Below are 15,513 nucleotides of genomic sequence, written 5' to 3'. Positions count from 1 at the left end.
TATAAAAATTGTGTGAAAGAAGAAAACAACAAAGCAAGTGATTACTTCACAGACAGGCAAACTAAACTAATTTAACTGGTTCTACATCTACAACTATACTGTGCAAATGTATGTTAAGTACATGGAAGAGGGTAAGCTCCACTGTACCAGTTATTAGGATTTCTTCACATTCCATTCGCGTATAGAGCATGGGAAGAATGAGTGCTTACATGCCTATGTGCATGCTGTAATTCTTCTAACCTTGTCCTCACGATCCCTGCAGGAATGATAGGTAAGGGGTTGCAGTACACTCCTGAAGTCGTCATTTAAAGCTGGTTATTGAAACTTCGTAAGTAAGCTTTCTTGGCATAGTGCAGGAGTCTGCCAGTTTAGTTCTCTCAACATTTAAGTGCCACTCTCCCAAGGTCAACCAAACCTATTTGGTATGGGTCCAGCTCGCCTGAGCAAGGGTCTAGAATGGGTCAACACTAGTGATTTTTAAGCAATCTCCTTTCTAGATTGATAGTACTTTGCCAGTATCCTACCAATAAACCGACGTCTACCACCTGCTTTACCCATGACTGAACCTATGGGATCACTACATTTCATATCCCTACAAACTACCAATACCGGGAATTTGTGTGAACTGGCCAGTTCCATCTGTGACTTACTGATATAGTCATTCGATGTTATGTTTTTTTGTTTTGTGAATTGCAAAATTTTACATTCCTGAACATTCAGAGCAAGTTGCCAATCTCTGCACCATGTTGAAATCTTATCAAGATCTGACTGAATATTTATGCAGCTTCTCTCAGATATTACTTCAGTAAAGATTACTGCATCATCTGCAAAAAGCCCGATTTTACTACTAATAATGTCTGTAGGGTCATTAATATCATCATCACAGTACTTTACTCATTATGAAATGACTTTTAGTAGTGCTATATGTGGATCCTTTGGTGGCTAAATAGTCCTATTCTGGAGGCACAGATTTTCCTGCAGTAATGGCATACCCAGTTGGTGTTGACTGAATGGTGTAACAGATTTGTTCCTCTCAAGAGCTTTTATTTTCTTCTGCGATCTCTCTTCCAATTCTCCTGCAATTGTCTCTGCTTTTCAAAATGAAGTGTTCCTTGGTGAACAATTTATCACCACTTGGACTATCTAGAGCTGCAGTTTCCCAATCATTTGTGTTTATTTGACATTTTGTCATAGTTGACTTGAGAACATCTTTATATCATTTTGTTTGCCCTCCCTGATTGCATTGGCTATCCTTCAATTAGGAGAATATGATTTGCTTAGGGAGACAGGAGCTTGGCATCCGGATGATATGACCAGCCCAATGAAATTGGTGTATGACAATTTTTGCGTCAATGCTGGTGGAGTTCGTTTCTTCCAAAATGGTGTTGTTTGTTCACCGATGCTGCCACTTTAGTTTCAATATTCTCCTTAGGCAATGTTGGTTGTATTTTTTTAAGGACTTTAAGAGAGGCCTGCAGGTGGTCCAGGTTTCACGTTCATAATGAAGTGTAGGCACGATAATGGCATTGAAGACTGTAAGCTTAGTTTTAACACTCAAATCATGGTTATCAAACACTTTTTACAAAAGACGACCATATGAAGTACTTGCACAATTTAGTCCGTATTAAATTTCTGCATCTATGTTTGATTTTGCATAAAGATGGCTTCCCAGACATGGAAAATACTCTACAATCCCTAGAGGTGTTCCATCAACTGTGATAACTGGAGCAGCTGTAGTGGAATCTGGGGCTGGCTGACAGAGGACATTCATTTTGTCTGCATTAAGCTCTAGACCAATGGATTTGTATGCCAGACTGGATGCATTTAGGGTAGTTTGTAGATCCTCTACTGTGTTTGTCAAGATAATGTTATCATCAGTGTAAGTTCAATGACAGCTGTTGTTATATTAGCTCCGAGTCTGCTAACATTAAATAGCTTACCATCAGTCCTATACACTATTCCAACACCCAACAGTAGGTTTTCCTTAACAAGGTGAAGTACGGTTTCCACAAATGTCTAGAATAGGCTATGTGCAATAACACATCCCTGCTTGACTCCTGTGGTAATCTTAAAACATTTCCCCGTGTCCATTGCTGGCAAGGACAGCGGCATTCATGTTGTCATGTAGAAGCCGAAGTATTTTGATTAATTTTCCAGGACATCGATTTGATGCCAGAATTTTCCCGAGTGCTTCTTGATTAATAGAGTCAAAGGCTTTAACAAGGTCAAATACCATGTACAGGGGCTGGTTCTGTTCTTTAGATTTTTCTTGCATTTGCCTTGCACTGAAAATCATATCGACCATGCCCCCGATTAGGTCTAAAGCCGCACTGAGTTTCAGGTAGGGTTTTTTTCAGCCAGAGGAAGTAGTTGGTTGGAGAGAATTCTAGCAAGGATCTTTCCAGCTGTTGAGAGTAGTGATATTCCTCGGTAGTTTCCACAATATGTCCGATCGACTTTTTTGAATATCCTAATAATAGTAGTGTCACGCAGATCTGCAGGTATTGTCTCAATGTTCCGTATCTTGGTAACAAGGATGTGACAATACCAGAGAAGGAAAGTTGCTACTCACCATGTAGCGGAGATGCTGAGTCGCGATAGGCACAACAAAAAGATTCACACAATTAAAGCTTTTTGTCAGCAGTAGACACACATACACACACGCACACAAACACACTCACGTAAACACAACTTGCACACACATCTGCAGTCTCAGAGAGCTGAAACCACACTGCGAATAGCAGCACTAGTGCATGATGGGAGTGGCGACTGGATGGGGGTAAGGAGGGATAGTATGGTGGGAGTGGCGGACAGTGAAGTGTTGCATTTTAGACGGAGGGCGGAAGAGAAGGTGCGGAGGGTGGGAGAGAAGGTGCGGAGGGCGGGAGAGAAGGTGCGGAGGGCGGGAGAGAAGGTGCGGAGGGCGGGAGGGGGTAAGTAGTGGAAAGAAGACAAATAAAAGAAATAAAAAGAAATTAAAAGAATGGGTGGGGCGGTGAAATGACTGCTGTGTAGTGCTGGAATAGGAACAGGGAGGAGGCTGGAGGGGTGAGGACAGTAACTAACGGAGGTTGAGGCCAGGAGGGTTACGGGAACGTAGGATGTATTGCAGGGAAAGTTCCCACCTGCGCAATTGAGAAAAGCTGGTATTGGTGGGAAGGATCCACATGGCACAGGCTGTGAAGCAGTCATTGAGATGAGGGATATCAAGTTTGGCAGCATGTTCAGCAACAGGGTGATCCACTTGTTTTTTGGCCACAGTTTGTTGGTGGCCGTTCATGCAGACAGACAGCTTGTTGGTTGTCATACCTACATAGAATGCAGCACAGAGGTTGCAGCTTAGCTTGTAAATCACATGACTGGTTTCACAGGTAGCCCTGCCTTTGATGGGATAGGTGATGTTAGTGACTGGACTGGAGTAGGTGGTGGTAGGAGGATGTATGGGACAGGTCTTGCATCTAGGTCTATTACAGGGGTATGAGCCATGAGGTAAGGGATTGGGAGCAGGGGTTATGTAAGGATGGATGAGTATATTGTGTAGGTTCGGTGGACACACACACACACACACACACACACACACACACACACACACACACACACACACACACACACACACGAATGCTGTCGTAGGCAACTGAAGCCGCACTGCACTGTGTGTATTTTTGACGAAGGCCTTACCAGCAGAAAGCTTTATTTGTGGCAGTATTTTGTTGTCTCTATCTGCAGAGGATATAAAATGTAGGCTGGCAATGGCAAGGAAAGCGTTTCTGAAGAAGAGAAATTTGTTAACATCCAGGATTGATTTAAGTGTCAGGAAGTCATTTCTGAAAGTATTCGTATGGAGTGTAGCCATGTATGGAAGTGAAACATGGACGATAAATAGTTTGGACAAGAAGAGAATAGAAGCTTTCGAAATGTGGTGCTACAGAAGAATTCTGAAGATTAGATGGGTAGATCACGTAACTAATGAGGAAGTATTGAATAGGATTGGGGAGAAGAGAAGTTTGTGGCACAACTTGACCAGAAGAAGGGATCGGTTGGTAGGACATGTTCTGAGGCATCAAGGGATCACCAATTTAGTATTGGAGGGCAGCGTGGAGGGTAAAAATCGTAGAGGGAGACCAAGAGATGAATACACTAAGCAGATTCAGAAGGATGTAGGTTGCAGTAGGTACTGGGAGATGAAAAAGCTTGCACAGGATAGAGTAGCATGGAGAGCTGCATCAAACCAGTCTCAGGACTGAAGACCACAACAAACAAACAAAAACATCTGCAACTCAGCATCTCTGCTATATGGTGAGTGGCAACTTTCCCTTTTATAATATTAGTATATTCACTAGTGATTGTTTCTCATGTTAGAAAAGGGTAAATAATGCTACTGCTGCATACTGCAGCCTAAACAGTAAATTTAGGAAAATACAGTGGTTTTGCTTCAGACAAATGAGGATTTTTTAAACCACAAAATCTCCTCTTTTTTTCTATTCATTCAGATAGAAGTGTGCTCTATCTGTGAACCAGATGCCGCCAACATCAAATCCTTCACAATTAATCACTGTGAGAATCTGGTTTGCAAGGTCAGCCCTCTGTCAAACAATTTTTGATTTTGAACAGAAATGTATAGGCTCTCTGTAGTTTCTGCATGCTGAAACCCTTCAAACTCGTCTCCACTCGAATTCTTCATAAGTATTTCCTTGGAGTTTTCCAAATAATTCCAGAAACTGTGGCGACATTTTCAGGAGTAACCCAAGTTTGCCTGGGGCCAACATTCCCCATTACATCATCAGCCATGCTGCCTGTCTATTGGAATTTGGTGAAGAGCCTGCGAATGATTCTCACGTTCAGTCCATTTGGAATAGTAAACTGTGCCTCCTTGCTGTAAGACTGTATTCTAACCAGTGGTATTCCAGTACCAGAAAAACACATTGTTCAATGGAATACGTGATTCTGACCTCTTCCTTTAGTACACTAAGCTCCTTTCAGGTTTCAACAGTGGAACTGATCACTCTCACGTGAGGTACCCCATCTGTAGGCACACATACTGTGATCACAGTACCACCTGCTAGCAACTTCTCCAACTATCTTGAAATGTCTCTTATAAAATTCTTACAGCTTTCATACCATTTATTGCATTCGCCTATCTTAGTTTCAATATATACTGTATTTTGAAATCAGGGGCTCCTCCACTGGACACTGTCATCAGTAGTGATTAATGATCACATCTGTTTTGTTGTGACACCTGGCAACTCTGTTATTTCCATTTTGACCAATGTTTCATTGCTGGCATATTGGAGGAACTCTACTAAGTTCCAACTGTTGCTCTACAGACTAAGTGTACTGACGTTTACGGAAGCAGTATACAAATGGTTAGTAACATTTTGTGACTCCTCGTATTCAGTGGTCCAGCAAGTTACTCAGATAAAAGTTTATTGCACAATACACAGAATTCTATACAATAAAGGCTAGTGTTTCCACAGTGCTTCAGCATATGCATATACAGAATTCTATATAACAAAGGCCAGTGTTTATACAGTGTTTCAGCGTGCAAATTACCTATTCCGTTTTCTTCTTTGTTTCCACTGTGGGTGCTTTAATACACCATTTTAATCACAGTTCTTATCAACAAATATTTAACTAGTTCAAGTGTTTTTTCCTCAAATATTGTTTATGCGTAAGAATTTACACAATAAAGTTTCAGCAAGAAGGGCTGGTTGTGCAGTGCCTGTGTGGAAAAATATATGTAAAAACTATAATAGCCATTGTTCCTATATGTCGATAGTACTAATTACATTTGCGACAGTGACTGGAGTTCCTGAAGAAATGCACCTGTAAGGAGGAGTCACCAACAACAAAGTTTGAGAATCCCTAGGCTAGAGGACCACTGTGAGGGACCTCAAGAAAGGAAGGACGATCAAGGTTAAGTAACCTGTTGAGAATGGGATCATTATAGACTAAGCGTAAGTTCGGATTGCGGAAAGATGGCAAACAAAACTAGCTGTGTCCTGACAGCATTTGCCTGAACTGACTTGGGGAAAACAGAGTACGTCTAAATTTGGATGGACGGATCGAGATTTGAACCAACACTGTTCGGTATGCAAGTCCAAGTGTCTGTCCACTGCACCACCCTTTTGATGAGGAGGATTTAGAGCAAAATGGATTACTAGGTGAGTGGGTAGGTTCACATGGTAGGCTTTCAAATGTTTCCTGCAATCCATACCAGGAATTTATATTGTGGACTAGCATGCACTGACTGCTTTTTATACATTGGCATAACTGTCAAAATTGACCAATAGAATTTTTTAAACTGTCAAACAATGACTACATTTAAGCAGTAGCATTTCCAGTCGAGACAATGCTGGTATTTTACAAGCAGCTTGGAATTTTTTCAGAGCTTAAATTCACTAAGAGCAATTTATACAAAGAATCCACAAACAGTTTTACATACTAATAGCATACCAAAAGCCATGAAAAACTTACCTTAAAAGGATAAAATGGCACTCTGAGGTTCTGTTTGAACAATGCTGCCAGGGCAGCACTGCAGTTATTCACTAGGAATGTTATATGTCCACGCTCCATGCAAAACTGTAAAAATAAGAGGCACTAACATTATGGAAGAACAAGACTATCTACTCCACAATATATTATAAAAATAATACATCTAAAATATTATCCACTTTACTATGAAATGCAGTTAAAACATCAGATATTACTGCACAGAATACAAAGAGTTTGCCTACTGAAGAGTCTTCTACTCTGGCTTAAAAATATGCAATTTGTCACTGACTGTCTTTAGTTATAGTAGAAGAAATGAAACATTCTGAACGATAGGCAATCATATGTTCCCTGCACGTAGATCACTTGTCTAATGTTTGCTGAATGGATGCTGTTATTCCTTTTGAATAAACAAATTTCGTAAGGAAATAGAGATACTGCAATGTCTGCACAAGAACTCCCCGACTACTAAACAGCAGACTACAAATTAGCACCGTGCGTAGCCCAGATGCCACACTTTTGGTCTAAAAGTATCTTACATGCCTGTATTGAATTATGTGACAGTCCAGTGTTATATTCAAATTCTTTGCTCATGAAGAGAAAGCTATTTGTATCTAGATTACAATTAAAAGACAAAGAAATTTTCGTAAAAAATGGGTAGAGTCTTTTATTAGCAAATAAAATTGCTGGAGTTTCAGACAGGTTGAGTTCCATAACTATATTCTGTGTCCTCTTGATAAGACAAGTGAGTCAGCACTGGCATACACGATGGGTGTCTTTTCATGAGTTAGTCTTAAACTTTTAAATCAAGGTCATGAATGGACTGGGAGAAAGCACCTGACAACAAACATTACACACTGTTGGCTGGATGTAGGGTACAAACATTTCTGTATACCATTTAAAGATTTGTGCTAAGCATAACATTAAAACAAAAAGTTTGTGTGGAAAAGACAGTACTGTCCCACAACTACGAACTTACAAAATACGGAATGAGCTCCAGTGGACAAATTTGCTTGTTGATGGCATCGAGAATAGCTACTTTGTCACCCCCAGCTGGTTTCACCTGGAAACAAAATGAGACAATCACTAGAAAATGTAAGCGTACATATACACTATGTGATCAAAAGTGTCCGGACACCCCCAAAATCATACATTTTCTGTATTAAGTGCATTGTGCTGCCACCTACTGCTAGGCACTCCATATCAGCGACCTCAGTAGTCGTTAGACATCATGAGAGATTAGTATGTGGCATTCCGCGAAACTCACGGACTTTGAACATGGTCAGGTGATTGGGTGTCACACGTCTGTACACGAGACTTCTACACTCCTAAACATCCCTACGTCCACTGTTCAGACCGACCTCGTCTGTTGACTGAGAGAGAATACCGACAGTTGAAGAGTGTCATAATGTGTAATAGGCAGACATCTATCCAGACCATTACACAGGAATTCCAAACTGCATCATGATCCACTGCAAGTACCATGACAGTTAGGCAGGAGGTGAGAAAACTTTGATTTCATGGGTGAGTGGCTGCTCAAAAGCCACACATCATGCTGGTAAATACCCAGCGACACCTCGCTTGGTGTAAGGAGCGTTAACATTGGACGGTTGAACAGTGGAAAAACGTTGTGTGGAGTGATGAATCACGGTACACAATGTGGCAGGGTGTGGGTATGGCAAATGCCCGGTGAACTTAATCTGCCAGCGTGTGTAATGCCAACAGTAAAATTCAGAGGTGGTGGGGGGTTATGGAGTGGTCGTGTTTTTCATGGAGGGAGCTTGCAGCCCTTGTTTTGTGTGGCACTATCACAGCACAGGCGTACACTGATGTTTTAAGCACCTTCTTGCATCCCACTGTTGAAGAGCAATTCATAGATGACAACTGCATCTTTCAACACAATTGAGCACCTGTTCATAACGCACGGCCTGTGGCGGAGTGGTTACATGACAATAATATCCCAGTAATGAACTGGGCTGCACAGAGTCCTGACCTGCATCCTATAGAGCACCTTTGGAATGTTTTGGAATGCCGACTTCGTGCCAGGCCTCACCGACCAACATCAATATCTCTCCTCAGTGCAGCACTCTGTGAAGAATGGGCTGCCATTCCCCACGAAACCTTCCAGCAGCTGACTGAACATATGCCTGGCAGAGTGGAAGCTGTCATCAAGGCTAATGGTGGACCAACACCATACTGAATTCCAGCATTATTGATGGAGGACGCCACAAACTTGTAAGTCATTTTCAGCCAGGTGTCCGGATACTTTTGATCACATAGTGTATTATGAAGAAATTCACAATGTACTGAAACCTGGTAGTCAAGGAACGCAGGATTCGGTTGCGATTGTGGACGGGGCCGTAATCAGTTACTATTGGTTCCCTTTTGCAATTACACACATTTATTTTAAAATGGTAATTCCAGACTCAGTAATAAATAAAGATATTATTAAGAAACAAGAAATGGAAACAACGGTTTGTGCTCTTGAGTTTTTGGGCCAATATCATTAGCAAGGTGATCAAATTTAGAGAACACTGTCACAGGGAACAAGACATGGATTTCTCACATGACCCCAGATCCCAAATGTCAGTCAAAAGAATGGCTTATAGAGGTATCACCAGTCAAAGTTGAGACCACACAAACAATCTCAACACAAAAGATTATGGCAACCATGTTTTGGGATGGACACAAGTCTAGTTAGTCAAATTTATGCAGCCTGAGACAATAACAAATGCAGCTGTATACTGCACTACCCTGACTATAATTCAACGTGCAGCACACGATAAGTGACGTGGCTGGAGTTTTTTTACAGCACAACAATGCCAGATGCCATTCTGCCATTCACAGTAAAAATCTGATCAGATCTTTTGGATACAAACTGACTGTCCACCCGATTTTCACCTGCTCCACTACCTAAAGGAGTTTCTCGGTGGTACGCACTTCACAACAGATGACGAGGTGAATGAAGCATTAAAGCCTGATTATCCTCACAGGCAGCAGATGTCTACTTTTAGAATGTTATGGCAAATTTTTAAACAAATACAGAAACTGTAGAAAAAATAATGTAAATAATTGTTTTAATATAACATGTTTTAAAAGAATTGAAAAGTATAAGGGGCATTCAAAAAGAAACGAGCTGGAGTCAGGAATGCGCAAACCAGTGACAGGAGGGTAATATTGTGGCATGCATAACGAGGTGTGGTTCTGACCACAGCATGGAAGTTCAGTCTGTTGCTAGAGGGCACACATGCACGTCATGTGACTATACAGAGCTAGCAGCAGCATGCATCAATCGTCCAACACTGCCAGTCGCATTGCAAACAGCGACGTGGACTTGTCAAATGAAGAGTAAATAGGTCACGTGTTTTCTGACAGTGGAAGGAGTAGCAGCAACGGACATTCACCGACAAATGTCACAAGTGTACAGCGAACACTGCATGTCCCTTGCAAGGGTCAAGGTATGGCACAAGCGCTTCATGGAAGAACAGGTGTCATTAGCCGATGATGCACGGTCTGGAGCATCACACTGCATTACCATCGACCAGCTGGTGGATGCACTCATTAGCCAGGACTGCCAAGTGACAGTCAAAGCCATAGCCGTCGCGGTTGGGTCACACCATTATGAAGGAACAACTCCATATGCGCAAAGTGTGTGCCCAATGGGTGCCCCACGGCCTTCAACAACACTACGAATCATGTCGAATGGCCCACTATCTTGCTCATCTGCAGTGCTATGTTCAGGAAGGGAATGCGTTCCTGAGATGAGTTGTGGTGGCTGGAGATGAGTCGTGGTGTCATCACTTCAAACCAGAATCAAAATGACAAAATCTCCAGTGGAAGCATCCATGACCACCACCACCACCAAAAAAGCCAAGGCCATCCAAACAAGTGCAGGAAAGGTTATGCTGATGTTCTTCTTCGACCAAAATGGCCTCCTCCTGATTCACTTCCTGAAGCACGGGACAACAGTGAATGCCCAGTGTTATTCGCAAACCTTGACCACCCTTCACCAAGCGATCAAATCAAAATGACCAGGCAATGTCACCCGTGGGGTCACTCTGCTCCGTGACAATACACAGCCTCATACAGCCAACACAGTCACGGCACTCCTGCAGAAATTCAAATGGGAAGTTTTTGGCCACCCTCCATACAGTCCAGACCTCTGTTCCTGTGATTATGCCATTTTAGTCCTCTGAAAAAGGCTCTGAGGGGCAAACGATTCACCACCTACGACAACGTCCAGCTGTATGTGCGGAACTGGTTATCATCGCAGCCCCGGAAATTTTATGAAACAGCCATTCACCGCCTTGTGTCACAGTGGGACAAGTGTCTCAACAGCCAGGGTCAATGTGTCTAACATATAGGTACTAGTTTCTGTAATTATGCCTCCAGATCGTTTCTTTTTGAACGCCCCTTATATAAAATAATTTCTCCTAGTGCCGTAGAGATTCTTAACGCCACACAGATAGTCCTGAAAATTTGTGCTTCTGAATTTTTAATACCTATGATAATACTTGTTAAATTTAAAACAAAAATTGTGGGGTGCATGCAATAGATTACTAACAAGATATCCAAAATTATTTCAAAGATTATGTTTCCCTGAAATCTATTATTCAGGGAATAATTTATGTTTTGTTGCTTGCCATGATATAATTAGTGTTGCCAAAGGATTTTTATTTCCCAGAGGAATTTGATCTTTAAAATTTACTAGTACCACGTACTACAAAATTTCAATCTCACTATAAATATTTGCTGAAAATTGAGCTATAGTGTCAGACTTACTGTCTTAAGCCTTGAATAGGCACAGCTCTGTATAAAGAGTGCCACCCATAAATAAAACTGTTTTGCACCATTACATCGTTGTTTCACGATTACGACCCCATACTTATTTCTTCATTATTGCTTCAGCTTACCCAGTGATAAATTGTGTTGCCATACATCGACATTAGCAGCAGCAGAAGGGTAAAATAAACAGCGAGCTAGGTGACAAAAAATTTATGTCCTGCGCAAGAAAAGATCCAGATTACAAGCTTGCAGCACAATTTCACAATAAGGCTGTTGTCCATGAGATAATTAGAGATTTAATAAGCAGTTGGCTGGGATCTGAAGCAACTGCACTGCTTAATGCTTTGAGTCCATGATTACTGTGGGGTAACACCTGTCTGTGGCAGTAGAGTCATACAAGGAAGTTTATTTCCTTATTATTTAATTGAACAATGGTTTAGGTCACATTATGTAGGTCTCTTTTTATTATTGTTTAGTTAAACTAAACAGTGGTTTTGGTCATCCATGTTTACCTCGGTAACATAAAGTTCGCTATTCTTTGTACACATGCAAAGTACGCTCACGTTATGAAAAACGGTGCAGCTGCCTGAGGTTTAAAGTGCTAAGCTTCAGACTACAGTATTAAAGATGTCCGCTGTAAGCAATGGCAAGGTAGAATCGATGAGAAACAGATCGGTTAATTTGAGGGAGGGGCCAAACAGTGAGGTCATCGGTCCTATCGGATTAGGGTAGGATGGGGAAGGAAGTCGGCCATACCCTTTCAAAGGCATCATTCCGGCATTTGCCTGAAGCGATTTGGGGAAATCACAGAAAATGAAATGGCCGGATGCAGGTTTGAACCTTCGTCTTCCCGAATGTGAGGACTTACTGCATGTAAAACGAGTTCATGGTGTGTTTCATTCATATTCCATTATTATCCGGGCATTTTTTTCATTTATATTCCATGATCATCCCGGCATTTTCCTTAAGCGTTTTAGGGAAATCACAGAAAACATAAATCAGGATTGTCGGATGCAGGTTTGAACCGTCTCATCCCATATGCGAGTGAGAAGCCGACTTACTGTGTGTAAAACACGGTGTGCTGCATTCATATTAGCTGATAGTTCCATGATAAAGTGAAACAGCAGCTCTATCTCTAATCTGGTATTCTCACTAATGTCAACTTTGTCAGGATGTGTGCATGTGAACAGTGATAAGTACAAAAATATGGCTGCCAGTAGTCATAATGATGCGGTGTTCGTGCCAGGAAAATTCTGTTCGAGGACAATTTGTATAAATCCTAGAATGACATGGATCATTACAACTCACAAGGAGAGGGATCTACTTTTAAAGAACAATCCATTTGGTGATGTAGCTTATGGTCCCAGGAATCACACACTGCAGCCATTCCACCTTGTTGGGCTCTAATCTGATATTAGTCAACAAAATAATAATAATTACAGAATATCATGTGATGCTCTACAGCTTTAAATAAGAAATATTCTGCAGGCTGGTTGGGCAGTATAATGGCTAAAGTAGTCTTCATGCACTACAGGTTGTGAATTCATATCTTGTCAAGTGCTTTATTTTTATATCTCTATCAAAATGACTCCGATCATTATTTTTATTCAATTAATTGGTTTAAATGTATTTTTTTATATCTAGTCCTTTGTCACATCATTTAAATAATCGTATGAACTTTTTCACTTGCACTCACTTTCGTTCATATCATGCTCATTCCATTCTGAATTTCTGTGCATTCGAATTTATTTTCATCTATCTGTCATAATACTTAAAACATATTAACGAAAACAATCAATAATTGATGAAATTACTTAATTCAAGATATGAATATAATAGAGGGAAACATTCCATGTGAGAAAAATATATCTAAAAACAAAGATGATGTGACTTACCAAACGAAGCGCTGGCAGGTCGATACACACACACAAACTAACACAAACAAACACACAAAATACTAGCTTTCGCAACCAACGGTTGCTTCGTCAGGAAAGAGGGGACTGACATCTCTGCCCAAACTCTTTGTCTTTAAATATGTCTGCTTGTGTCTGTATATATGTGTGTGTGTGTGTGTGTGTGTGTGTGTGTGTGTGTGTGTGTGTGTGTGCGCGCGCGCGAGTGTATACCCGTCCTTTTTTCCCCCCTAAGGTAAGTCTTTCCGCTCCCGGGATTGGAATGACTCCTTACCGTCTCCCTTAAAATCCACATCCTTTCGTCTTCCCCTCCTTCCCTCTTTCCTGACGAAGCAACCGTTGGTTGCAAAAGCTAGTATTTTGTGTGTTTGTTTGTGTTAGTTTGTGTGTCTATCGACCTGCCAGCACTTCGTTTGGTAAGTCACATCTTTGTTTTTAGATAAATTATTTAATTTGATAGATAAAAAATCTACTCACCAAGCGGCGGCAGCACACACACATAAAAGGCTGTTGTGATGGGCAGGCCTTTGGAGCCAAAGGCTGTATAGATACATAAGGAAAAGCCCCAACTCACTACGACAAAAGTTAAAAACCAATGATGATAAACACCAGCGCGACCCTGTAAGCACCGGAAAAGATGTATTTTGCTACGCCGGAAGGCGAATGACAAATAATGGAAATTTCATTCAATTTTTTTTGTCAATTACTTAATAGACTCTGTCTTTAGTTCTTGTAGGGAGAAGACGTATTCTTGTGAGAAGTGAGTAGTAGATCATTTACTATCTGAATAATAATTTTATGAAAATATTAAGTGTGAGGATTCTTATTAGTGCAAAACCATGAAAGTTTTCATTTCCTTCCACGCATTATGCTAATGTCTTGTCACTGTAGCTGCCTGCATCTGAAGAGGAAGTCCAATAAAAATCAGCATTGTATTCACAGTCAAAAATGAGAAGTTGTGCAATGGTGTAAAAAATGAACTAACAGATGTACTTTTTTTTTTGATGGCTCTCGACATAACAAATTTAAAACAAATTCTTGTAGCACTATCAACAAAATGACATAGATGAAAGTTTAAACAAAAGAAGGGATTGTAAGTAAAATGAAATTCAAGCAAACTGAGGAGTAGATATAATGAATACAACATTAATGAAAATACAGGATGATAAAATGTAGAAATTAAATCGATGTTAATAGATAAAAATATTCAAAATCACATGAACAAAGATTCCAAGTGGAAAAATAATGATGCAAAGAAAAGGGTGAGCAAATTGAAAAGCTAATAGAGTGATTAAAATGTTGAGCCAATGAAACAGAAATTTTTAAAAAATTACCTTTAGAACAATTAATTGATTAAAAATAATGACCAAGGTCATTTTGACAGTGATTTAAAACAATTCAAAGCACTTTCTACTGTTAACTTAATAGTCTTAAGAATAATAATTATGCTGGAAATGTGCTGGCACTGCACAAAGAGTGCAACAATAGTGAGTTCACTCGCGTGTGTGAGACTCAGCAAATTTACCCACAGCCACACACTTCAGTCAGGCAGGTTTCCGATTTTTCATATACGCAAAAATCTGTAACATACAATATTGGATTATTATATGATAGTTCTTCGAGCCGTGAAGTTATTTACTACCCCACCTCTTCTTCTTTGAAGACAATGTTACAGTGTCCAGTTTGCTCTGCTTAAATTTCTTGCTTCTCACAAAGTATTACAGAACCAGTAATGCAGATACATAGGTCAGGTGAAATAAGAAACTAGTAAGTGAAATTGACTTCATGCTATAAGAATTACTATATTTCATGTTATTAGTGAACTCAATAGAAATCCACATCCTCCCTCTCTTACGGATGGGAAAACACAGACAGCACAAGATCGATGAACATCCGCTAGTAGTTTTTACATACATAAGAAAATTAATGTTTCTCATTTTTTCTCACTAGCTCCAGGGACTAGATTGCTCCTGGCATACTCAGTTTTAATCTTAACTGTAAACTACTTAGGTAAATGAATGGATAAAAATAGACAGAAAAAATAAAACATACACCGCTATAGGTAAACTTACATAAGGTCCAACACAACTTAACGAGATTTGAAGATACAGCCTTTTGAACATGAAGAGAGTATCTTTACCATTACACTATGCAACCAGCCAGAAGAACATTCCTCATTTAAAGCTGTAGAGCACCAATGACATTCTGTATCATTTTTTTTATTATCCACAAACAAGGACCCCCAGGGTGAATGGCTGCAGGGTGTTTTACCTTGGACCTTCAATGACATCACTGTATAGATGGTTTTAAGAAGTCAATCCCACTG

General features: G+C 40.4%; 1 protein-coding gene across 4 annotated transcripts in view; it reads right to left on the bottom strand.

Moving 5' to 3' along the window:
• Nucleotides 1-15,513, bottom strand: part of LOC124716917 (nuclear RNA export factor 1-like) — a 134,424-nt gene that overhangs the window by 105,228 nt on the left and 13,683 nt on the right. For all 4 annotated transcript variants that reach the window (XM_047243486.1, XM_047243488.1, XM_047243487.1 and 1 more), the window contains exons 3-4: nucleotides 7,469-7,552; nucleotides 6,475-6,579 (exon numbers count right to left, since the gene is read on the bottom strand). In XM_047243486.1, coding sequence (XP_047099442.1) covers nucleotides 6,475-6,579; nucleotides 7,469-7,552 — 189 coding nt within the window. The remainder of the gene's footprint in view (nucleotides 1-6,474; nucleotides 6,580-7,468; nucleotides 7,553-15,513) is intronic.

The sequence above is a fragment of the Schistocerca piceifrons genome, chromosome 9, assembly GCF_021461385.2.
Source record: "Schistocerca piceifrons isolate TAMUIC-IGC-003096 chromosome 9, iqSchPice1.1, whole genome shotgun sequence".
Lineage (NCBI taxonomy): Eukaryota > Metazoa > Arthropoda > Insecta > Orthoptera > Acrididae > Schistocerca > Schistocerca piceifrons.
The sequence above is the reverse complement of the archived record's forward strand: the minus strand, read 5'-3'. Positions and strand labels throughout refer to the sequence as shown.